Here is a 20,055-nt window from a genome sequence, read left to right on the forward strand (position 1 = left end):
TTCCGAAAATGTTGATTTAGTTTTTCACTTACCCCGTAATATATCTGCTTGATTCCTGTACACAGATACATACATATAATGGTATCTGATTCCTCTCTTTGTCGCGCTGCGATAGCCCAATGTTATTATGTTTTGCCTTAGCGGGACATCCTTAAATCCTGCACCGTTAACACTTCCGTTGTGGCAGCAGCAACACGGTGTTCGACTCCCATTGTGGATAAGGTGTTTGTTGTCCTTGCTGCTTTCGAGGACGTTCGAGGTCCTTTTGTTGTTGCTGGAGGAGCGAAACAAATATCAGGAAATGTCATCATTTGTAAGGGCCGTGTAAAGAGAAAGGACGACAGGACGGAATCGAATTGAATTGAATCGAATCCAGGACATTGCCACACATGGCGTGAGCGAGATGGCAACAAGAGCGAGTGAAAGAGAGAGAGCGAGAGAGAGAGAGAGAGAGAGAGAGGGAGAGAGAGTGAGAAATTGTCACTGCCAGCTGCATGTTCCTGGCTTCTTTCTTTATGTCGCTTTTCCCTCGTGTGCATGTGCGTGTGTGTGTGTCTTTCTTTCTTTTCTCGCCTTCACATCTTCTTGCTTCTTTCCCAGCGTTTTGTACTCCCTGCCACCCCAACCCCCTTACCCATACCCCACCCCCTGCGTGCCTCTGTTGTATCAGCATTTCTCCGCCGCTCTTGTCTTGTTTGCATTGTTCTCGCCCAAAAGATTTGATCAGTTTTTAATGAACTTCATTCATGTTTGAATGACTTTGATCAGTTCCGCTCGAGCCTCGCCTCTCGCCGTCCCGCTCTGCGTGTCACCTGCCCTCTCTTTCGCACACTTTTAAAGGTTTGTCGCCTTGTCTTGGCTCTTTTTTTCTTTTTTTCCCTTTTTTTTTTGTTTAACAAAAGCAAATACACGCGTGCGGTACAATCTGGTTGGGAAATAGCCGAAAATTGGGGCATATAATGATCCAAAGGATGTGCATTATGGTGGCGTATGCGTAATATGGAACTCTAACTAATAGAAGCTACTAGTTGCCTAGCTACTGTAACCTATTTCGATCCTCCGCCAGATCTTGTCCACATCGGCTAATCCCCGACAGCCAAGTCCCCGCTAAGCCGCTTCAGACCCCCACTCCACTCCACTCCGCTTCCCCACCATCCGAATGGGAAAAAAGCAATCTGAATCCGAAGCCGAATCCGAATACGAATTCAACGAGGCGTACAACAAATATTTTCACCAAGTGCCGACAGTTACCCCGCCTCCGCCCCAAATGCCCTACGATTTAACGATCGCTATGGCCCCGCTCCCTGGTTAGCCGCAGATCTCCATCTGTTGGCTTGATTGAGGGTCCTTCAGAAAGGGTACAAAACAAAGACTCTGGAAATCAGAAAATTGTATTAAATGTGTCCCACATTGTTGGCCAAGTGTGCGAGCGAGATGGATGGCAATGGACAACGAAGAGAGCGAGATGATATAGAAAAATTTATTATTTTACTTGTCAGAATTTGTGCAGCAGAAGATCTGTTAAGACGACAGTCGCTCATCATCATGATCGCGATGATTATCATTATTGAGGCACTCTTGCTTTGATCTGGCCTGCAGTTGCGCCCAGTTCAGCTCAGCTCGTCTTTAACCATTCCCAATCCGAATCTGAATCTGAATCCGTATCTGTATCTGCATTTGTATTTGTATCTGTATCTGTGTGTGAATCCCAATTCCCATCCCATCCATGGGCGCAGCAAGTGCAGCGCACCGCTGTTGTTGCCGCCAAAGTTGACGCTTTGTGTCACTGTCAAGTGTTGCGCCTTGTTTGTGCAGCACAATGTTGCAAGATGAGGGGCACACGCACACACATGCATCTAAAAATCTAGAAAGAACTAAAGGGTGTGGGGGAGAGTATCAGCATTCTGTATTCAGTATCCGAATCTCGATACCAATCTCTGACTCTGCGCTGCTCTATTTGTAGCCATTTGATTTGTGATTAATGTCTCCCTCTGTGGCCTTTGTGAGTCAAGTGAGTGTACTCAGTGTATTCAATCGGCCGCGAAGAGTTGGGGGCACAACCGAAATTCCACAGCTGAAGAACCAACCAATTGGTGGCAACAAATGGATGGAACAATGACTGATGGCAATTATAATTGAATACATTATATGATACTCAGATCCTTCATTTGCTAGTTTTTGTCAACTGAATAATTCGTAATTACAGGAGCTGTGAGAATTTATTAAAAAACAAATCAGCTTTGATTAAGTTCTGAATAAGCAATCTGATTAAACCAATTTCATTTAACTATAAAATCAATTTCCATTAATTGTGATTTTTCTTCTCACTATATAAATTCAATATGAAAAATGCAACATTTTTAAAGTTATAAAATGCATCCTTGAATTCCTGAATCAAAGGGTTATGTCAGAAAGGCTTGCCCCACAATTATTCAAAGGTTATGAATAAGAACCCCGCTCTTTTGGTTATTTGTCACCTTTCTCCGGCAATCGAAACGAAATTAATGCGAAATAAAAAAGCTTATTGACTGCCCCGTTATGTCTAACAAAAACAAACGAGCCAAGGGATATGCTTTTTTTTATTTTCATTATTTTTATTTATCTGTTTTTTTTTTTGTTTTTAAGGAAGGCAAGGAGACAGAAGGCAGCTCCTCCGGCGAGTCACGTTCGCCGGGTTGCATAAATCAAGTGACAGTCGCCTGGCTTTTTGGGCCTAAATGGTGAGTGCGAGTGTGAATGTGAATGTAAATGCATGTGCATGTGAGTATGTGAATGTGTGAATGTGAGTGTGAATGTGAGTGTGTCACTGGAGTGTGGAGAAAAGGAAAAGGGACGCGGCACCGCGAGATGCTGTGCCGGTGATTATGACGACAAACCATAAAACGCATGGCAGGATGAACTGCGAGCTGCGCGTACGCGTCGCGAGTTATTCCGTGGCTTCCTGGAACCGCAGAGCCCTCGACTCCCTCGACTGCATCCTAGACTTAATCCACATCACCACCACCAGAACCAAACCAAACCGAACCGAAGTGAACCGAACTAAACTGAAGTGAGCCCACAGTGGCCACTAGTTACCACCGCGCTGCGAGAGTCCTGTGTGCGCGCGAAATGCAAAACAATATCATCATAAAAGGCAGCAGTCCATGTCCACGACCATGTTTCAGGTCTATTGGGCCAGGTCTAGAGCTACACCTCTAGAGGTCTAGAGAGGTATGCCATAACCAAAACCGAAAACCAAAGACCAAAAACCAAAGACCAAAAACCTAAAAACCTAAAAACCAAAAACCAAAACCGAGAAGCCAGCCCGAACTGAGTGTGCTCCTCACTCGTGACCGCTATAAATCGATGAAGTCATTGTGTGCGAGTGCCGCTGGCGATCCTTTGCAGCGGGTGCGACCCGTACGGGGCGCACAACAACACAGCCTCTGCCTTCTTCATTTTCAGTTTCAGTTTCAGTTTCAGTTTTGAGTTTTGAGTTTTATTTCTCATTTTCGTACTGCGTTCGATTTTATTGCCACCTCATAAAAGTAGCATAAACATGTTAGTAGCCTTTTGCTACCGCTACTTAAGTTAGTTATTTTCCTTTTTGCCTGCCGGCGTTGGTGATGGATATGAAGATTTACGAATTTGTTGCACATTTTATTATGTGATTTGTGCCCTGTTGATTCGATACCATATCGTTCCTCGGAAACGGTATCTAATAGTCGGAAGCGTTTGTTTGTAATTGCGATCCCCGTGGATTTCGGGTTCGTATCATAGCGAGATCGATTTGTAAATTCAGGTGATACATATACTATAATGGTAGGGTATTCCCCGTTCGACGTGTTTATGACCCCCTCCCCTCCCCCGTTTTTTTGTTCTCTCACCTCTCTTCACTCTTCATTGGTCTCGTTCTTGTGAAGTTTTCTTTCAGTGTCAAAGTGTAATAAAATATTACTCATGGTAATTAAAATTTTGTGCTGCGTTGTGAGCTCTTTTTTTTTATTTCTTTGCCGTCGGCTCAAGTTCAATGTGCACAGGGGCGGTCGTCGCCGGGGTGGGCGGGGCGGCAGAGGGGCAGCTGAGGGGGCTACCAGCAAAGTGGAAAAATTAAAACAATTAAAAAGCGTTAGTCGAGGTGCCCGGCCAGCTCGGCTCAAAAATGAAATTAAGTTAAAATCCACAGCCTAGCAGCTCGTAAACCTGAAGCAAAAAAAAAAAAAAAAACTACTACGCTGCCGGCGACAGTTCAACGACATGTTTATTAAGTCATACGCAAAATCTTTTCTTTTTTTCCGTACTTTTTTGTTTTTGTTGTTGTTGTTGTTATTTTTAAAGCCGCCTGGGACCAGACTTTAGGCCGGGTCTTAACTGTCTGAGAACCCGACGGCGAGATTTATGCGGCCGCACTCTATGAGATTACATAAATGGCCATTAAAATGTATGCTAATAAAAACAAGATGTGATATGTCCGACCAGACAAGCGCACAAATTATATAATTAAGGCCCGCCAGAAAGGCGATAGAGGCGTGCAGAGGGGCGAGCCTCGTCACTTAGATTCCTAAATCTCGAATGTGACTGGGGAACACAGAAGTACCAGATATGCATATTTACGGATATTTATACAATGGATTTACGACAGTTTCTTAGCAAATAATTGACCTAATATATGCGATAAATAGTTTTTCTTTTCCGAGCTAAAACACTTGACAGGCACGCTTCGTCACTACGTGAACTGCACTGCACGGCGATATATGTCCGGTCATTTAATATTGGTCCTTTCTTATAAATAGCACTATGAAGATCCATTAGCTTCCATCGATGGACTATTTCTTTTGCTTCTATTATCAGTTTTTCACGGGAAACTTTTGCGAGTCGCGCTTGTAAACAAGAAATCACTTCATGAATTGTTAAGCCTTCAGTGATATTGAGCATCATTACAATCATCATCATGATCATCAACGCAATCGAGCCGTCGAAAAACAACAAAATCACGAACTGAAGCCGGCCGGCTATGCAAATAATAACAGCTGTAAAAAAAAAAAGCATAATAATAATAACAATAATAACAATAACAACGCGTCGGCAGCGCCGATAAAATAATAAACATGGAAAATATTGAAATGCGAACGCTTTGAAATGCAAATCACGCGGCCAATCTGACAAATTAATTGAATCGCTTTGTAAACAAATCGAATTTCAATTGCAAGCGGCTCATGGCTAATTTAACATGTAGCGGGGAAGGGGGGAGCATTTGGCTTGGAGGGGGTCGTTTATTTTGGGGGGGATCAACCGGAGGGGATTGACTGGAAGTGTATTGTATGGACTGCTGGTCTAATGGGCTGTGATGAGATGCGATGTCGGGCAGCAGTGCTGTAAATTGAACTGTGCAATCCGCATACAAATCATCGCCTTGGCACTACTGAAAACGCTTAATAAACCTCAATTAGAAGTCGTGTTTATGGAAAGTGAATGGGTGTGGTGACGAACTTCATCTGGGCTCAGTTGTGGAAGCGAATCAATTACGGATGGCGATGAAAGGCGGCTGGAAAAGAGTAATGAGTGAGCTCATGTGACATATATTTAATCAATATTATTATATCATTATTACAACTATAATGAGTGTCTTAAGGATCTATTATATTTAGAGGTCTAGTGAATACTCCTATATTCATTCCTCTTTATCACTTAGATACTCATGCAGCTAAGTAACATATAGGTTAGAAAAATCAACCGCATCCATAGGCACCGATCCATCATCTGGAAAGGAGTTTATACCATTCCGTTGACGGGATTGATCGCAGCAATATAATTGCGCCGATGGCCTAATTGAGTTGCCACTTGTCTGCCGTGCGATTGAGCATTTGGCTACACAAATTGAGTGGCAAACACTGGCAGGACATGGCCAAATAGATACAGATACATCCTGTGTTCGTGCGAGGCGAAGGCCGCTGCATGGGAATGGAAATGGAAATGGGAATGGAAATGGAAATGGGCATGGCAATGGGAATGGGAATGGGAATGGGATGATTCCAGGAAGGTGCCGCAGGACAATAAAAAACACAAAAAGAGATTGGGAATTTGTGAGTTGGCGAAGAAAGGAAAAAGAGGAGCGCAAAATGGCAGGACAATGGCAAAAAGTGGCCCGGCACAAAGGACTGCACAAATGCAGTTATCTTGCAAAATTGTCGACAATGTGCCACAATGCGTGGGAGCGGGACGGCGCAATGATGGGTTATTAAATGTTGTTAATCTTTTTCTTTTTTTTTTTGTTGCACCCACCTCCACCCCTCCCTACGGCCAAGCAGCCAGACCAGGCCAGGTCACATATTCAAATTTCAGCGGGAGGAAGAAGGAGCAGGTAGGTAGGTAGTATAGTGAGTAGTAGTCAGTCGGGCTGGTCCGTTATGACCAGGCCAAAAACAATGCCCCGAACGGAATCCGACATACAAAATCCAACATTCAAAATCCGAAATGCGAAATGCGAAAGCCGACTGAGCCAACTGAAAACCGAAATACCAGAATACAAGAATACCAGAATACAAGAATAGTGGAATGCCCGACCGACAAACCGACAAACCGACCGACCATCGACATTGTCGAGCCTCTTGGCATTTGCCTTTATTGTGCACGCTGTTTAAATATTTACCGAGTTTTACAATATTTATGACAGCTAAAAACATAACAACACCTACTTACCGAGCCCGAAAGGGCTCAGGCCAAAAAGGGGACACTTGACACTGGACTACGGTGGTCAAGAGATCCGAACCCAAGAATCCAAAAACTCAAATGCAAACCATAACCCGGGAGCGGATTAAAGTCTGGACTTCCTTCGATCGATTGCAATCAATAAACGGCTTAGGCGGCATTATAATGCATGCAGAAATGTTTTTGCTCAGCGTCTCGTGCTAATCCATTTGCATGTCAACATGTCCTTTGCTCTCTCTTTATCCTTCTCTCTCTCTCTCTCTCTCTCTCTTTCTCTGTGTGTGTCATGCAGGACACTTAAGGACCAGGTCACTCTGCTTCCGTTGTGCTGAGCGCTAATAATCCGAGTGGACTTGGCCATAAGTTGCCACTAAGCGCCCTAAACGGAGCTTGGCAATAAGCCAAGGCATTAAAAAGTAAATTTGCCTAAATCCGCTTAAAACAAAGCGGGGATTTCTCGATGCCAGAATGGGATGGCCACAAATCGTTGGCCAGGACAAGTGTAGCCGTGTTTTAGTTAACCCCGGGGATAAGCGGCAGCTCATCTGCCCCCTGATCCCGGCACCTTCAAGCCCAATCCCCGCAAGAGCTAATGCCACCACCACCTATGATGATGTTGATCATCATCAGGTGATCAGCTTTATAGTTATGCTGCACTTGGCGCAAACTTTCATTGAGTGCTGTTCATTGATCACACAGTCCATTCATTTGCACTGGGTTTCTGGCCACAGGTAGACGCAGGTGGGGATTGGGATTGGGATCGGAATCGGGATCGGTTACGGCATTGGAGGGGAACTGGGAACTGGTAACTGGCAACTGGCAACTGGGAGCCTGACGTGCTAATAGTTTGACGCCGCTGGAGATCATAAAACCCATGACCCACGGAGGAGCCATAAAGACGCGTCCAAGGCGAAGCAGAAGGCGAATCCGCAGAAAGTGTGTCAAGGTAATTGGGATACCCAAGGGATGTGGATACCATATACACGAAAGTATTAGCTATATACTTATGTATAGTACTCGATGGGTTTTTAATGGTGTATAAGTTAATACATCAGACACATCTGAAACAAGCAGCAAGTTATATAAAAAGATATTCGAATGTTTCCTCTTTTTCTACATAATCTGCATTTTGATTATAACAATCATTAGTCAATAAGCCGTCACCTTTATTGCATTTCTATATGATTAATTTCAATTTGATCAATTGAATCAACAAGATAAATGTGTTGAAAACACCAGTTAAGATGGAAGAAACGCAAAATACATACGTGCAATAAGATAGCACTTCAATGTACTTTTTTTCCATTAAAGATTGAAGAACATATATTTTGTTCTTCACCAAACCATTTATTTCCCGAAAAAAATTAAAAGACAATTCAGATTTATTTTCAAATTCAATTCAGTTTATTGTTCGCTTGATTCCGCTGCTGGCTTAGTCATATGTCGGTCGGTTCTATAAATACGAAAATCGATTTCTAAGTTCGAGCTTAGGACTACGAAGGCATGGATGCAGCAGCCACATGCCGCCAATGCGATCCATGCTACAGTATACTCTCTATATGTACAATTAGGTTAGATACGAACTAGTCAAGCACTATATCACAGATGTCAAAACACAAGCTAGCCTACGAAAAAAAAATGTGTGTGTGTGCCTTAGGATCGAAGCTTAGCCTACTGGATATGGATGTGGATGTGGTTAGCTTAGACTACTGGGGGTCACATAGTATTCCATATGGGTTCCGGATGGGCTAAAAACGGATAATGGGTTGTGGTGCATAATACTTTAAAGTGGGTGGTGTTGGTGGTGGTTGGCGGTTGCTCTTATGTGACTAGAACGGCAACTGCGGATGGTGGTTTCATATGCTCTATATAACTATATGTATATATTTATATATATATATCTCGCTTTCAATAAATACGGAATGTGGTAATGGTAATACTTGCAATGAATTCGAGAACAGGGACTCTGTGCTGGCAATCAAATAATTTACTTAAGCTACGATCGATCAATTAACGGTTAAATTAGAGGGTTTTTCGGGGCTTGTGGGACAGGGGAAGGGGGAAGGGGGCGTGTCCTGAGGATAATGGGATAATGGGGTGGTGCTGGTGATTTGGGGATGAATAGGCGATGATTGTATATGCGATTTCACGTGCGCTGCACGCGTTTCGACTGGCGCTTTCCACGTCTGCCACGTGCAAACTGGTTGTTGCCACCACCGGATGCACCTGCAACTCCTGCAGCCGCACCACCTGCCACCGGCTTGGAGACCTCGTTGAACTCCTTGCCATTCAAGGTGGAGCTGCGCCACCGCTGCTCCAGTTGATCCGCCAGCTGCTGTTGCTGCGGCTGCTGTTGCTGCTGTTGCTGCTGCTGCTGTTGCTGCTGCTGATGTTGCTGCTTCTTGTGGCTCCTCTGCTGCTGGTTCCTGTGCTTCTTGTGGTGCTTACGTGGCCGACTCCTCACCCGCTTGCCATCCCGCCGCAGCAGCTGGTACATGGTGCGCAGGAAGTCGTAGTAGTGGTGCTTCACAAAGCGCATATCGATTGAGTCCGCCTCGCCGGCTGCCATGGATGCACCACTGGTGGCTGCACCACCACCCATGCCGGAGCCACTCGTCTTGGAGCGCAGCTTCAGACGCTTGTTCATCTCGAGTCGCGAGATCTGCGGCAGCTGCTGACCCACTGTAGTGGTGCTGGTGGTGGTGCTGCTGCTGCTGGTGGTGGTGCCACCAACTGATATGACCGCCGCACCACTGCGCCGCTGCTTCTGGCGCGGACTCTGCGTCTGGTTGACGGCGGTCTCCAGCTCGCAGAGGATGCGCCGCGAGCTCAGGAGCAGCTCGCGCAGCTCGCGGGCGGTGCTGGACTCGCGGGTGATGGACCGCTGGTCCCAGCGGATCTGCTGGCGCCTCAGATACGCGAAGCTGGCCACGTACGTTTGCATGTTGCGGTACCAGCGCTTCAGGGCAATCTGTGGGATAAATCAAAAAAAAAAAGAGAGAAAATTGTGAGTTATTGCACTGCTTTAAAGCCGAAATAGTTAGCAATGTAGTAACCAGTTAACAGAGCCATTGGAAATAGATGAAAAGTAGTGGCACTTACCGTGGAATTGGGCTTGAGCTTGGGCAGGAACTTGTAGTTGTGCGTGTGCAGCGACCACATGGTCATGTTGCGGATATCGATGGCCGAATCCTGGCTGCTGTTCAGGCTGCGGTACTCCCTAAAGGCGTGGCGCTTCAGCTGATTGAAGCTCTGTGAAGGAGAAGATGCAAAAATGGCAAAAGGGCGTTACATATGGATCAGGTGAAAGAAGAGCTGCCGTTTTGAACTCACCTGCCTGGGCCGCTGGCGATTGAAGCGATCCCCCGCCGAGGGATGATAGTTGCCCCCGCAGGGATTGGCCCACTCCAGGGCGGTGGTGTTCTCGTCAAAGTTGCGATAGTCGATCCAGTTGCTATTCCGCTTCCGGTGGCGCTTGCGCGGACTAACGCTGGCGGGGATAGTCGCCTGATTGGGATGCTGAGCTCCAGCTGTAGCTGTAGCTGTGCTGGAGGTGGTGCGAATGCGCAGGCGTTCGCTGTCGATCACCGTGAGACCGCCGCTGCTGGTGGTGCTGCGCCCATCGGCCAGGTGGGGCAGCTGGGCGGCGAGCAGGAGGACGAGGAGCAGGAGCAGCGGACGAGCCATCGCCGCATGGTAGCCACTTCCACTTCCCCTTCCGCTGGTGTTTCCGTTTCCGTTGCCGGCTGCCGTGGTGCTGCCTTTAGCTGTGGTCGCAGCGCACTGCCAACCAACTGCTGTCCGTGGTCCGTAATCCGTATCCAAATCAGATACAGGCGATATATATATTTATATATATATATATATAGATATATATGTAGGGATATATATATATAGGGATGGGGTCAGAAAGGGGGAGAGAGAGAGAGAGATGTAGAGAAACACACAATGAGTATCGAGTATGCAAAAGTAAATGAAAAATTTCGGCATCAACGCGAGACGACCAACGATCAACTGCGATCACAGTTCCTTCCTGACTAGATGCTGGACTAAATGGATTCCTTTTGGGGGGGTTGAATGGGTTTCTGGACGGGATTCTTGGGTGGGTGGTCGAATGGGCTGGTATGCTGGGATGCTGGGATGCTTGGATGCTGGGATGTGGGGCCGGATGATCGGCCGAGCCTCCTTCAATGCGAATGCAACTGCAACCGGACAACAGTCTGAACAATTTGGTTCGATTTTTTTAACATTTTCTCTGCGTTTGTTTTGCTGCTTTTTTTTCGCTTTTCGTTGTTTTTGTCTTTTCCAGGGCGATATATGTGTATATTGAGGGCGGGGGCGGGGGCGATAAAACTTTTTAATTTAGACAATTAACTCGAGAGTAGCCTGAGCGAATAATGAAGACGCATCGATCCCAGTTACAAGGATCTAATCTTCTCCAGTCGACAAAACTCTGCCTTCTCGCTTGGCTTCAACTTCCAGTGTGTGAAAACTGTGTGTGGGGGAACTTTTGAGATTGAATTTTGGATTTTGAGCTTATTCTGAAATTTGAAAATTTCAAATTCTCTATTCAAGTTAGCTACTTTATCTGACAGGATTGAAAATCGAGACTGAAGATCGTTTGCAGCTAAATATGATCGCAGGATTCGCGCAATTAACTATATCTTGAATGCATTCGCATTATGCTGTAGAAAGTATTTTTTTAACTATTTCTAATTATTTTTAAAACTCCCAAATTGCAGTTGCTATCACTGAATGTCCTTTTTGTGGTACAGCAGATCCTTGGTCGTTGCTCGTTGAGAAATCACTTGAAGAGTGGAGAATTGATGCTGACTGCAATATCCTTTTTGATCCTTTCTCCACTCTCCAATTGAGCCTTAAGTCTTAGGTCAATCAATTGATCAAATTAAAAATAATACACACACCGCATTATAGATGAAAAGTGGATTCGGTCAGGATCCTCGCGGAATCCCCGTGTTTTTTCTTTTGCTGCGCCTCCGTACGTTAATCCAAAAAGGCGATCGTTCCAAGAAACGTTGTTGATTTTCCGACGGTTTTCAATGGGCACACTTGCAACACAACACTCGCAAAAAAATGTATTTATATTGTTGGAATATTTGAGAATATTTTGATTTGACTGTGCTTCAGATGCGTGCTGCAGTTTGTGTTCTGATTTGGTTTTTGGTGATTCTCTTGTTTGTTTTTTTTTTGGAGACTGATTCGCGGACACTACTGCTCGCGTTCGAGTGTGAAACCGAACTGAGCCCAAAGTCGCGCTGGATTTGACCAGCTTTCTTCGCTGAGAGGCTGCGGATACCAGATACCAGAATACCAGAGCGATACCGACCTACCGACCGACCGACGACCAGCCAACCGACCGACCAACCCAACCAACCGACCGATGAGCAGCGCCAAAAGGCCGAAACCGAAACTGAAATGGGAACTGAGGCGAGCTGAGCGGCCTCTGCCGGCGTCGCTGCCCGCCGACTGCCGACGAGCGGTACGCCATGGTCCGAGCGAGCCAGAAGAAGACCGCCGCTTCGGACCGATCACATTCAGATCCGAAGCACCGCAGGCTGTCCCGCTCCCGCGCCCGCTCTCGCCGATCGCTTGCGCATCCTATCCGCAGGTCACCTGCGCATGTGTGCGTCCGCTCCTACCTGGCTTACCATGTGTTCGTCTGTGTGTGTGTGTGTGTGTGTGTGTGTGTGTGTGTGTGTGTGTGTGTGTATGTTGGTGTATTTGTAGTGTTGGTGTTGTCTTTGAGCCTGCCAACCGGCTGTCCTCTCGCGCCATCCCGCTTGCTCCTGCGGGCCTGGGCGATCGTGGTGCGGTCGCCATTGCAACTGGAATTTTCCCACTTGCCCAATCCCCGCCACTCACTCAAAGAGCGGCGGGAAAGAGAGAGAGAGACAGAGGGAGAGAGAGAGAGAGGGAGATAGGGAGAGAGGCAGCGAGTGGATGGCCTACCTGGTGCCCCAAAAGACCAGGCCTACCTGGCTCTGTTCCACTCTTTTAAGCCTGGTCAACAATGCAGCCTCTCTCCCTCACATACTCTCTCTCCCTCACTCTCTCACTCTCTCTCTCTCGCACACTCTCTGGGTGACCTTGAGCGGCCTGCTCACCCCTCCCAAAAAGTCCTGACATTCAAATCGGCCCAGAAAGTGATCAACGGAAATGACCAACATAACACCGCATCTCAGCTCGCTAATCCAGGTAAACTCGATCCATTCGAGAACCATCCACAAGGAATGCGAGGTCTTTATTGGAAATGAGATTCGCCTGGCAACCAATAGTGCATTTTCTTTGATTTTCCCAATCATTTCTACTTCACTTTTAACTTTGTTTACTAAGATTTATATCTAAAATAAGTAATTACGAGGAGTAAAATGTTAAATGGGACACAGTACACTGTAATCAGTTTTATTAACATATTACTTAATTGATTACTAAGTATTTAATGGGTGATTAAAACAAAGGTATAAGCCAGACATACTTACAATCATCTTAAGAGTTGCATAAAAATAATTATCGTTGCTTCATCGTACATATAAATAATAGTACATTAATAACGTTGCTTCATCGTACATAAAAATAGTAGTACATTAAGAAAGTTGTTTCATCATACATGTTTTTATAACTCCCTTAAAAGTATTTGTAGAATATTTTCTTTTAAGAATCGCTGGCATGGTATATACTCAGTTTGGCTTGATAATGTTGCAATTTCGCTAAAGGTGGGAAAACTATATAGATAGATGTGAGATCTCCGGCCAGTGGGCCAGGTACTACCAAGCGGCGATCCCCCGGACTCCCAGCTACCTAGACCTCCCTGCATCGATTGTGCCCATATTTCTCCCTACTTTCGAGGGCTTGCACAATTGACGGCCTAATTAAATCGAGAGTTTTGCTGCATTATGGCCGCATTGTTTTGGGCAGCCGTAAACAGCTGTAGATGGTCAGATAGCGGGCCGAAACGGACAACGGACAACGGACAGCGGACAGTGGACAACGGACAACGAACAGCGGACGGCGAGTCCTTGCGTCTAACCGTAAGTGCAGCGTGCAGCAACTGCTGCAGGAAGCAGTTGTGTTGCACAGCGGGGCCACTCGCCTTGATTTCGCCGCAAGGCAAGACTCGGATTGGGATTCGGATTCGGACTCGAATCTCGCAGGACCCACAACCCACAGAGAGGGACTCGCTGGCATATATATCACATATATCAAGGTGGCAGCGCACACCTTTTGTACGACCTCTCCTTTGGGAAACGGGCGGCAAGGCACACACACACACACACACACAAAAAAGGGCAATTCGCACCCGGAGCAACAGCTTCATCTAGGATGCACAAGGATCGGTATTGGCATTGGGATCGGGAGTGCAGAGTGCAGAGTCCCTAGCCTCGTGTACGTCCGAGATGGACACGATTATTGCATTGATGAGCTCCTGCTGCTGCTGTCGGTACACAGACACACACAGCACTCCCCGCGGGGAAGCAAGCCCCCTCCCCCTCCCCCACCATCGACACCAAGTCGACTTTCTGTTTTACTTGCGATTCGTTCTGGACAACAAAAATATTTTGCTACAAAATTGAGCTGTCCTGTGAGGTCCTCGCCCGTCCAGAATGCATTGTGTCCTGTCATGGTGTAATTTTTTAGCGGCGTAGCGAATGCTAAGGATACGCTTTAATTGCCACGGCGAACACCTCGACCTCGAGCAGGAAGGTTAACCGACACAGATACAGATACAGATGCAGATACAGATACATTTACAGATGCAGATACAGCTACAGCTACAGATAGAAGTACGAGTATCTGTGGATGTAGAACCATCCGTCATTACACGCTGCTTAGCTCCTGTCCTTTCGCAGGACCTGATCCCATCCCAGGTACATACATACATATATACCTCCGGACCTCCTGTTTTCCTGTTTTCGTGGGTGTGTAAGTGTGGGTGCGGCTGTGCGGCTGTGCAATGGATGGGCGGAGGTGGGGGAGGTGTGAGTTTCCCATTTCTCAGTTGTTTTGATGTTTTTTGATTATGCGTAAAATCGCTCGCTTTATCAAGATCCCAAAGTGCAATTCTCACATCCGAAACGGTAACTTAAACGGTTAGTTAGTCGATTTGCTTGTCTGTTTTCTGTTTTATGTTTTCTGTTTGTATCTTGTTTGTTTGTCCATTTTCCGCCGCTTATCCGATCCTCAATTGCCGTTGCAATTTGGATTCGCCATGGATTTGCTCTGCGTACCTTTGGGATTTATTGAGGTTTTTAGTCGGCTTTAAGCCTTTGATGTTGATGTGTCGCCTTGAAATGGTACCTCGTTATGACTTAATCAAGGATACGTTTAAACATAAAGCAGTTGCACATTTATTAGCCAGTTAAGCTAGCATTTGTATATGCATGTTTTTAGAAATAAGGCTAATAGTAGAAATAATATTAATAGTATGTATAGAAATAAGGCTAACATCTCTTGGCCAGCTGGAAACTTCGAGTAAAAGTGGAAGTTCTTACATTTTAAGTTTCTCATTGTATTTAACAACATATTTTCTTATATTCTGCGGGTTTTATTGCGTTTGATATTCTTTAGTCGCCTGATTTCCCTTTTTTTCTTTTAATTTAGGACTTCATTTAACAGGCAGCCATTTAGTTTTAAAATGCAATACTTCTAAGCAGCTCATTACACTTTAGCTAGTTACTATATTAATATAAGACATAAATATACATATGTAAATGAATGTATCTATGTAGCTGGGTATTTTACTTAAATTTCATATTCAAAACTAAGCTGCAAATATTTTCATTTCTATAGTTTAATTTTTATTCCCAAACACTTCTATAGTTTAATTTATATTCCCGATCAAGATTCAATGCTTGGTCCAATAAGCAAAGTATCCTTTGCAGCAGCACATGCTGCACACGTTATCTAATCCTTTTGTGCCCATCAAATCCTTCCAGGACAATGGCACGTTTGTTAATTGATTTGCTGGAGTCCGTTGTGACCCACTGGACCCACTGGCTGCTGAGTTGAGTGGGTGGCCCGGGGGGGCGTGGCGCGTAGCTGCCGCACTGCGCACTTGTGTGCGTGGGCGGCGGCACGTAGCCCCATCGGTGTGCCTGCGTGTGTGTGCGAGTGGCACGCCGCTGATTGGTCCGCTGCCCCATGAGCGTCACTCCGAAGACGAGCGGCTCCGAAGCGAACTGGCCAATCGGCGAGCTGCCAAGACGCTCCAAGCGAGAGGCGCGGAGAGCGCCGATTCGAGTGGAAGAGCTGAGCGCAACAGGTTGCCGCTCGCCGGAGAGAGCGAGTGAGAGAGGGAGTGAGTGAGAGTGAGAGGGAGAGTGAGAGGAAGAGGGAGAGAGAGAGAGGAAGAGAGAGTGCGGCCAGCGACGAGAAGATAACAGGTTGTCGAGCGGCACATTGTGTGGACATGGATTTTCATTCATAAACTCAGCTCGCTGCAGCAGAGCAAATGCTGCTGCTGCTGTTGCTGTTGCTGCTGCGACTGTTGCTGCTGCTGCTGTTGCTGCTGCGACTGTTGCTGCTGCTGCTGCGTCTACCTCTGCTGCTGCTGACTCAATTCGCTGCGGCGGCGGCGGCAGCTTACGGCTATCGTTTTTCGAGGCGACTGACGCCATTGCCACGCGAACGAACGACTCTGCAGTCCCAAGACCCAAAACCCAATCCCAATCCCAATTCCAATCCCAAGTTAGTCCCCGTCCCACGCAGCACCATCTTTGATCGCTGCTGACCATCCGATCCGATTACCCCCCAAAGAAACGGGAAGCCAGCCAAGTGGCAACGGTAAAATGGGTCCTTTGGCCACACAATACCCAGAACTATACATATAGTTATATACGATATATACACTGGGAGAAATTTCAGTTCATAAAGAGCTGCCTCGTTGTTCGCATTAGTACCTCCTCTTTATAAGGATGTTTGAAGACTTTTGTGTATATCCTTCCTGTGCAGCCTTTCAGTGCTTTGAAGAAGGAAGCAGAACTAGCATAAAAGAACTACAGATAGTAGTGATACTATAAGATTTCCGATAAGCCAGATATCACACTTTCTTGGCGTGTACAATTAGCTTTCGTCACCAGCAGAGATCACACGACGATTGCCCGACTTTTTGCCTAACGGTCCATGAGTCACATCTAGACGGCGGTGCGGTACTTGGGGTTTTCTAAACAGCCGCGCAGTGGAAAACCTCAAGCGGATATATACACCAATGCCTATATATCTATCTATCTATCTATCTATTGGAACGTGCCCCGGGCACGAGCTATAAACGACGATGGGGTGGGTCAGGGCAGGTGACGAGTTCGGCCGAAAATGGAATCTCGCATATTTCCCCAGTATTTCCGATTTGGGGGAGTGGTAACTGGGTTGCCAACCTGAAGCTTTGGCGTTCATAAACCATCGTTTCTCGAATATAAATAATATAATGGTATTAATAAGAGATTTGCTTTTAACTCACCCTTTGACTTGGGTAACATCGAATGACTTATGCTTTTAATCGATGTTGAAATCAACCTTTGAAAGGTGGTCGAAATTCCCACAGTTGAGTAAGCCAATTCGGTGTAACTTGATTTGCATCGGAATAATGCAATATTTCGATAAACCGGAACTGATTCTGGATCACCCAGGAAAACACTTTACGTCTGCGCTTATCGGTATAATTTATTAATAGTCATAGTATAAATATATATATATATATGTAAAAAAAAATACACTTAAGTAATAGTTTTCATAAGTTATCGAGCCTGCGAGGCGGTGAATGTGTGTTCAGTGAGTATGGTGATTGATATATGTATATAAATAGGATGCGAAGGCGATATAAATACGTATGAGGTGGGGATTTAAGAAGTTATAATAGGGTATAATAAATAATAGGATCTAAGGTGTATGATGATGAATACGAATCTGGATACACGTGGGCATAGCCTGTTAGCTTGAGATTGCAGTGGGTCATTGATTGTTTTTGGTATTTTTGGCTTCTTCTGCTCCCCAGGAGCATTCAGCTCTCAGAGATTACAGATTCTGCTTGATCAGCTGCTCGTACTTGTGCTCGATGATGGTCAGCACCTTGATGGTCTCCACGGCGGCGCCAAACTCTGGCCAAATGTATGCCTTATTGTACGCGGAGTTCCTGGGATTGCAGGCATCATTGAGGCCGGCGACCTTGAGAGCCTCGTGCATGTTGTGATGGAAGAAGTGCACAAAGTTGTTGAAGAAGCAGTTCCACGACTTGTGATTGAACTCAATGGTCTCGTACAGATGCTCCAGCACCATCAGCGACTCGATAATCGCCGGCATCTCCTCCTCCAGCGTGCCCACCTTGCCCTCGTACACGAAGTCACCCAGCTCGTCCTGGAACTTGACGTTCTTCACCTCCTCGTCGAGTGGATGCCTCACGGCCAGGGTGTGCTTCGAGTACGCCTTAATGTCCTGGGAAAGGTTTTGGCCCAGGTCCTTTAGCTGTTTAAAATGGAAAACTTAGTTCTTCTGCTGGCGCATTTAAGCAAGGTTCTGGCCAACTTACCCATTCTTTGGTCAGGCAGAGGACCGCCTCCCGCGTATTCTTGGCCACCTCGTGCGCCACTTGCAGGTGTGCGATGTTGGGTGTCATCTTGATGGCCGTGCACGTATCCCTGCCCTCAGTCTGATTGGTTTTCAGGGTCACGATGGTGGTCTCGATCGACCTGGTGTGCTGGTGGTGATGCAGCTGTCGGTGGTGGTGGTTGCGATGCGGCAGGATCAGGTGCAGTCCTCGAGCGCGTCGCGGTGCCGCAAATGTTCCCGTGGGCCAACTGGTGGTGATGGTGAGCAGCAGCAGGATGCCCAGGAGCCAGCACCTGAAGGGAGCTGCAAGGTGAGAATAGCAGAGATTGGAGGTCAGTAAATAGGTATGCTACACTGAAGTTCAACTGAAATCCCTAACCCTTCTGGATGCGGCATAGTTTCGCAAATAAGATAAAGTTGTTTGAAGTTTAGGGGTAATATACTTGAAATATACTTGAAACTTCAATTCTTCAAGATCCCTATCATTTGATACGCTCTTCTGTTTGCCTAGTTGGCTCAAATCGCGTTTTCCTGTTTGCCCAGCGATGACACAGTTATAGCAGATACAAAGATACGGATATGGAGCGACCTGATTCAGATGATTCACGATTCACTTACAGATGCGACCAAAACTGGCGGACACGGCGATGCTGCTGTTGTTGTTGTTGGTGTGCTGCTGCTGCCTGCAGGACGCGTTTTGCGCTGGAGCAGTCTGCTGCTGCTGTTGCAGTCGCTCCAAGGATGCGACCTCAAAGGATACACTGCTGGCACTGCTGATGGCGGTCATGTTTGATTTGTACGTTTGGCACTCGCGATTGTGTTTGATTTTGCGATCTTTTGGTCAAGATTCGGGTTTGGAAGCGCGCGCTAATAAGCTAAGCTAAGTTGGAGAGCTGGGGCGCTGGCGTGTGGGCTCTGCGAGATCTTACGGTTAATGAGGAGTTGGGGCACACGCCGGCGATTTAAATACAAACCGGACCGCCATCCGGCGATATCAGTAGCCGAAGCCGCACGAGCGGCGCAGCGCGTGGCCGAGCTTACTTTTTTTTACGCACACACACACACACAAGCGGGCACGTGTGTGCGGGTACTCACACTTGTTGCGCTTGTTGTGGCGAACAAGTGAACTAAAACAACTACAGAAACAACAGCAACAGTAACAACAGCAGCCGCAGCACCAACGGCAGCATCAGCGAGCGGTGCTTGATGACGATAATGAAAAAAAAAAAAAAAACAACAACGCAACGTAAAGGGAGTTCGAATTTGTTTTTCTCAATTATCGGAGGTGCGGGTGGCGGGGATTTGGTGGGTGGTTTGGATGGATTTCCTGACTCAGCCAGGGATTAGCTACTCCCCATGGTCAGTTCATATGTTCATATGGTTCTTAAAGCAGTTGCACACCACGGCAATTGACGTTTTGTTTTCTTCCTGTCTTGCAGAAAGTGAGTTGCCTCTTGCCACTTGCCACTTGCCACTTGCCTCTTGGCCAACCGATGTAATTTATGCACACACGCTTCATGGCCCAAAACGGATGTCCCATTGAATTCTTGCACCCTATACACCAACTAATCGGGCTTCTTGGCCCTTCCACCTGTGCTGGCTAACTACCTTTCTAGTTGATCTTACAATCGACACCTTTGGGGCTTATATATGCATGGTGACCCTTGACTCCTTATTACAAACATTTCACATTTGTCTGTAAATCGTTTTAAATCAGTGACTCGCTCTGCGTGTTAGCTGATTAATACTTCTTTGATTGATTCTTGGAATTTTCTTGGATATACATTTGAAGCCCAGCTTTGAGCTTGA

The 20,055-nt window shown here is 46.3% G+C and overlaps 2 protein-coding genes across 3 annotated transcripts; both read right to left on the reverse strand.

Annotated features, from left to right (window-relative positions):
• Positions 1–8,072: 8,072 nt before the first annotated feature.
• On the reverse strand, positions 8,073–11,965 carry LOC6525772 (myb-like protein Q). 2 transcript variants are annotated; one of them, XM_002101557.4, is made up of 4 exons: positions 11,613–11,965; positions 10,021–10,484; positions 9,790–9,939; positions 8,073–9,658 (listed from the first exon to the last, which is right to left on the reverse strand). In XM_002101557.4, the coding sequence occupies exons 2-4, from the start codon at positions 10,372–10,374 to the stop codon at positions 8,834–8,836; spliced, it is 1,329 nt and encodes a 442-aa protein (XP_002101593.1). In that variant the 5' UTR covers positions 10,375–10,484; positions 11,613–11,965; the 3' UTR covers positions 8,073–8,833. The 2 variants fall into 2 exon arrangements, with proteins under 2 accessions (XP_002101593.1, XP_039231551.1); XM_039375617.2 differs by having other exon boundaries at positions 10,021–10,481; positions 11,611–11,965.
• A 5,396-nt stretch (positions 11,966–17,361) lies between these two features.
• Positions 17,362–19,157, reverse strand: LOC6525773. The gene is made up of 3 exons (XM_039375095.1): positions 18,865–19,157; positions 18,227–18,549; positions 17,362–18,162 (listed from the first exon to the last, which is right to left on the reverse strand). The coding sequence occupies exons 1-3, from the start codon at positions 19,031–19,033 to the stop codon at positions 17,716–17,718; spliced, it is 939 nt and encodes a 312-aa protein (XP_039231029.1). The 5' UTR covers positions 19,034–19,157; the 3' UTR covers positions 17,362–17,715.
• Positions 19,158–20,055: the final 898 nt, after the last annotated feature.

Source organism: Drosophila yakuba, chromosome X (assembly GCF_016746365.2).
Source record: "Drosophila yakuba strain Tai18E2 chromosome X, Prin_Dyak_Tai18E2_2.1, whole genome shotgun sequence".
In the NCBI taxonomy this organism is placed as follows: Eukaryota; Metazoa; Arthropoda; class Insecta; order Diptera; family Drosophilidae; genus Drosophila; species Drosophila yakuba.